This window comes from Malus sylvestris, chromosome 17 (genome assembly GCF_916048215.2).
Source record: "Malus sylvestris chromosome 17, drMalSylv7.2, whole genome shotgun sequence".
Taxonomy (NCBI): domain Eukaryota; kingdom Viridiplantae; phylum Streptophyta; class Magnoliopsida; order Rosales; family Rosaceae; genus Malus; species Malus sylvestris.
In genome coordinates, this window is record NC_062276.1 from 32746092 (window position 1) to 32750795 (window position 4704).

Below are 4704 nucleotides of genomic sequence, written 5' to 3' on the forward strand. Positions count from 1 at the left end.
ATCCCCGACAAGGTTTTTATCGAGGCGCATTATGCACACTATCCTCAGTTTCTATGAATTCTAATTTACTTAATGAATATAGTACCTTTGCTTCAAAAAAAAATGAGAGGTCTTAGGTTCGATTCTCGCCAAAGACGAATTTAAACCACATTTTGCTATCTATTGTGAGGCTAAGCCCACCATCTCCCTCTTAGTGTAGATAATATCATTTGTTAAAAAAAAACTACAAATTAGACCCTCCAAGTTTGAGGTGGTTTTTAAAATGGGCCGTGAGGTTTCACTTTTTCATATTGGTACCTTTTGTCTATTAGAACATCTCTATTAGATTGATGAGTTTTTTTATGTCAATGAAGTGCAAATTTGAGTTATATGTTAACTAAACTACGGGTTCCACGCTCACCATGTCGTCAATTTAATGAAGAATAACGCCAAGGTTGTCTAGCAAAAAGAGAGCAAAAGTTTAGAACCCCCAACTTGAGTTCGAATTCAAATGAATTCATTTTTTTGCGGCCACCGGCTCTACCTTGGTGTGCCGTTTGACTTGGAGGCAAAAAGTACAATCGCTCCATGTAATACGAGTGTTGCATAGAAAAAAGAAAAACTCTTGTATTAAAAAAAAGTTTAATGAATAAAATAGTTCATTAGATTTTATTTTTTTTGGTCAATGAAATAGTTCATTAGATTGAATCATAAGTTAATACAATAAAACCTACATTTTGTGACTTCATGATCCATTTTGAAAAGGAAAATCCTACTAAACTTGTAGACTGTTAAATGTATTTAGACCTATACTTTATTTAAAAAAAAAAAAAAAAAAAACAGATGAGCTTTTGGCTTCACTCAGCAAAAACTTGCGCTATATGTTTGCAGCAAAAGCTTGATACTCTGTTTGGTTATGTGCCGGAATAAGATTCTTTTTCCTTTTATTCTCATCTCATTTCTTCTCATTTTCTCACATATTATTTTTTGTCTGATTGTTTCTATAAAAAATTAATATAAGATATTAACATATTTTAACTGTAACCATTTAAATAAAAGAAGAAAGAAAAGTAGAAAGATTAGGAAGGGAGACGATCCTTCTCCTCCTTGTGTGCGAAGCAGGATTCGTTTCCTTTTAAAGTCTGATTCTCTTTCTTGCATTTCTATTTGATCGGTGAGAATTAATTCAAGTCAAAATGTTGTGTTGATTTCTTATTAAAGAGAAAAAAACAAAAAAGAAAGTAAGAGAGGAGAGAGGAGAGAGGAGAGAGGAGAGAGGAGGGAGGAAGGAAAGGAAAATTTAAGGTAAGGAGTCCTGCTCTATTATGTGCATAGTAATAAATTTTGAAGTAGGATTCTATCTTCTTTTTTTTTTCTTTTTCTTTCCTTCTCGTTCCTCTTATTTGAACGGTCATAGTTAAGTCATGTTAACATCTTATATTAATTTTTTATAGTAAGAAAAAGACAAAATAAGAGAATGTGAGAGGAGGGGATGGAAGGAGAAATTTTTAGTTATAACAGGAACACAAGTGGTACACCACATGTTTTAATAGAAATTGTGAGAAATTTTATTTTTTAAGTTATTAACTTTTTAACACACATATCCCACTATTTATATAGTGACATGTGGTGTACTACCTTGTATACTGATCACACTAAAATATCTCTTGGATGAAAAGGAATGGAAAGGGAAGAGAATCCTAGTCTATAAATTTTAGTATGAGACTTGGGAGATTATGAGAATGGAATCGTTTCTGCCTTTATACGAATTGACAAGCAAATAATTAATTAGAAAGAACATAGTTGACTAAAGATGATAATATATGGAAAAAAAGTTAATTATGATTAAAAAGAGAGGCACAGGTCACAGAAAAGATTACTAAACACCCAGGCATCTGCAAGTCTTAAACATAAATCCAAGTACAAATTGCTAGACCATATACAATCCTTTATTAATACTCAAATTATTAACAAAAAGACCGGACTTTTGAGGTTAAACATTAATGAACAATTCAAAGACGAGACAAAGCAAGAATCTGCTGATCATTTCTGTAGAGATCAACGGCGGTCTGCTGGCTTTCCGATAAGACGAATGTCTTTGCCTGATCCCTCAAAACGTTTTTGAGAACCTTGCCCATCGGATTCCTGGGCAGTTGGGGCAGAAACTCCACCTTCTTGGGCACCATGAAGTGCGGCAAGTTTTTCCGGCAGTAAGCGATGATCTCGGACTCGGTGGCGGCCCCCTCGGCGTTGCTTCGGAGAGCCACAAAAGCACACGGGCTCTCTCCCCATCGAGGGTGTGGCATTGCCACAACCGCTGCCTCTAACACCTTTGGGTGCCCGTGTAATATATTTTCCACTTCCACACTGCTAATATTTTCTCCACCTGATATGATCACGTCTTTCAACCTGTCCTTTATCTCCATGTAGCCGTCGGGGTGTACAACCCCGACATCTCCAGTCCAGAACCATCCGTTTTGGAACGCCTTCTCGGTCGCCTTGGGATCCTTGAAGTACCCTTTCATGACGCTACTCCCACGCAAAACAATCTCCCCCATGGTCTTTCCATCATGCGGGACACTCTCCATCGTGTCCTTGTTTTTTACATCCACGTCAGCAAGAGTCAATATGCTTATGCCTTGCCTTGCCTTGAGCTTTGCCTGATCATCCCCAGGCAGCATGTTCCACTTGGCCTGCCATTCGCAGACTAAAGCAGGGCCTGTTGCCTCGGTCAGGCCATACGCATGGGTTACTTTAAACCCTAGCGGCTCGATATTCTTGAGGAGAGGGGCCGGAGGAGGGGCTCCGCCAGTGAGTATCTGGACGGGCGTTGAGATCTCGCAGCGCTCGTGGGATTTGGCCTCGAGGAGGAAGTTGAAGATGATGGGGGCGCAGCACATGTGCGTCACCTTGTGGCGGTGAATGTTGCGGTAGATGTCGTAGGCGGTGGTGTTGCGGAGGCAGACGTTGGTGCCGCCGCGTGCTGCGACGCCCCACGTGAAGGTCCAGCCGTTGCAATGGAACATGGGGAGGGTCCACAAATAAACAGGCTCGCTCCCCATTTCCCAGCCCAAAACTAGGCTCATGGTGCTCAAGTATGCGCCTCTGTGGCTGTACACAACGCCCTTGGGCTCCGACGTCGTTCCGGATGTGTAATTCAAAGCGACGGGGTCCCACTCGTCATCGACTGGAACGGAGACAAATCCGGGATTGCCCTTTTTGATGAGTTGCTCGTACTCCAACTCGCCGAGTCGAATGCCAGTGGGAGAGTCGATGTCGTCGATCACGATGACCAACGGCATGGATTTGTCGGCAGTATCGGTGGTGAGGATCCTTAGGACGTCACGTGCCAGGGGGACATATTGGTAGTCGACAAAAAAGACTTTGGCTCCCGAGTGCCGGAGAATGGAGGCGATGGTTTTGGCGTTGAGGCGGGTGTTGATGGTGTTGAGCACGGCCCCGGCCATGGGCACTCCGAAATGCATTTCGTACATTGCCGGAACATTAGGAGCCAATACTGACACCTGCCAAAAGTTAACCTTATGATTAATATCTGTCCAACGATATTGGGAAAAAAAAACGAAGTTGTTACACTTTAAAAATCTCAATATACATTTTTTATAAATATATTTTCCTTTTTTAATATAAAAAAATTTGAAGCGTAGAATAATATTTTTTTAATGTTAATAATAATTACAAAAGAAAAATCAATTAAAACTCATAAGAAACTGCATTAGAAGTAATTGTTCTTAACCAGTTTCGAATACGATATCCGGATAAATAACGGGACTTACCACATCGTGTTTGACGACGTTGAGCGAAACGAGGGATGAAGCGAGACGGCAGCAACGGTCGTAGGTTTGGCCCCAAGTGAAGCGAGTGCATTCATAGATGACTGAGGTACGTTCAGCATAAAAGGCAGCAGCTCTCTTGAGAAAAGTTGTGGGAGAGAGAGCTGTGTAATTTGCATCACATTTCGGAAGCGTATTCATTGATTCAAAGGCCATTTCGATCGATTTTTGGGTAATTAAGCTGCTTGATTTGGTTAATTAGAGAGAGAGAGGGAGAGAGAGGGAGGGAGGGAGATGATGTGAAGGACATGGGTGAGGGTGTATGAGTGGAGCAATATATAGGGAGTTGGGACTTGGGAGTTGTTAGGGTGGGAGGGTCCACGATACTTGTGGTGGGAGTGTTGGAAGTGGATCATGATGCTGCAGGGATGCTGCCTGATGCTTGTGTGGAAATTACCAAGTTAGTACTTAATTAGTTAGTCTAAAAGCAAGAAAATCGTTGACGTCGTTTTTATAAACTAATGGGTTTTCACACCTTCTATGCTGACCGGTATTCAATTATGGACAGATTTTTTTAGTGTGATCGGAATATAGAGTGATATACTATATGTCACTATATAAATGGTGGGATATATACGTTAAAAAGTTAATACCTTAAAAAAATAAAATTTCTCACAATTTATATAAAAACATGTAATGTATCATCCGTGTTCCCGTCACAATGAAAATTTTCTCTCAATTATCCAAGCTGTTGTAATATTGAGTGGGTTAATAGTGAGATGACTCACTAAAATTATATTATCTCAACACTCTGAGAATAAGACCCATTTGGTGACTTTTTTCCGGGCATGTAATTTCTCTCTCTTACCAAAAAGTTGGAAATATAAAATAGAAAACGAAAGAGGAAAATGTTGTTTGTCTCTTGAACTAGTAC

General features: G+C 40.2%; 1 protein-coding gene across 1 annotated transcript; it reads right to left on the reverse strand.

Moving 5' to 3' along the window:
• Window positions 1-1801: 1801 nt before the first annotated feature.
• On the reverse strand, window positions 1802-4084 carry LOC126612523 (trans-cinnamate:CoA ligase, peroxisomal-like). The gene is made up of 2 exons (XM_050280958.1): window positions 3774-4084; window positions 1802-3503 (listed from the first exon to the last, which is right to left on the reverse strand). The coding sequence occupies exons 1-2, from the start codon at window positions 3984-3986 to the stop codon at window positions 1992-1994; spliced, it is 1725 nt and encodes a 574-aa protein (XP_050136915.1). The 5' UTR covers window positions 3987-4084; the 3' UTR covers window positions 1802-1991.
• Between the last annotated feature and the right edge of the window lie 620 nt (window positions 4085-4704).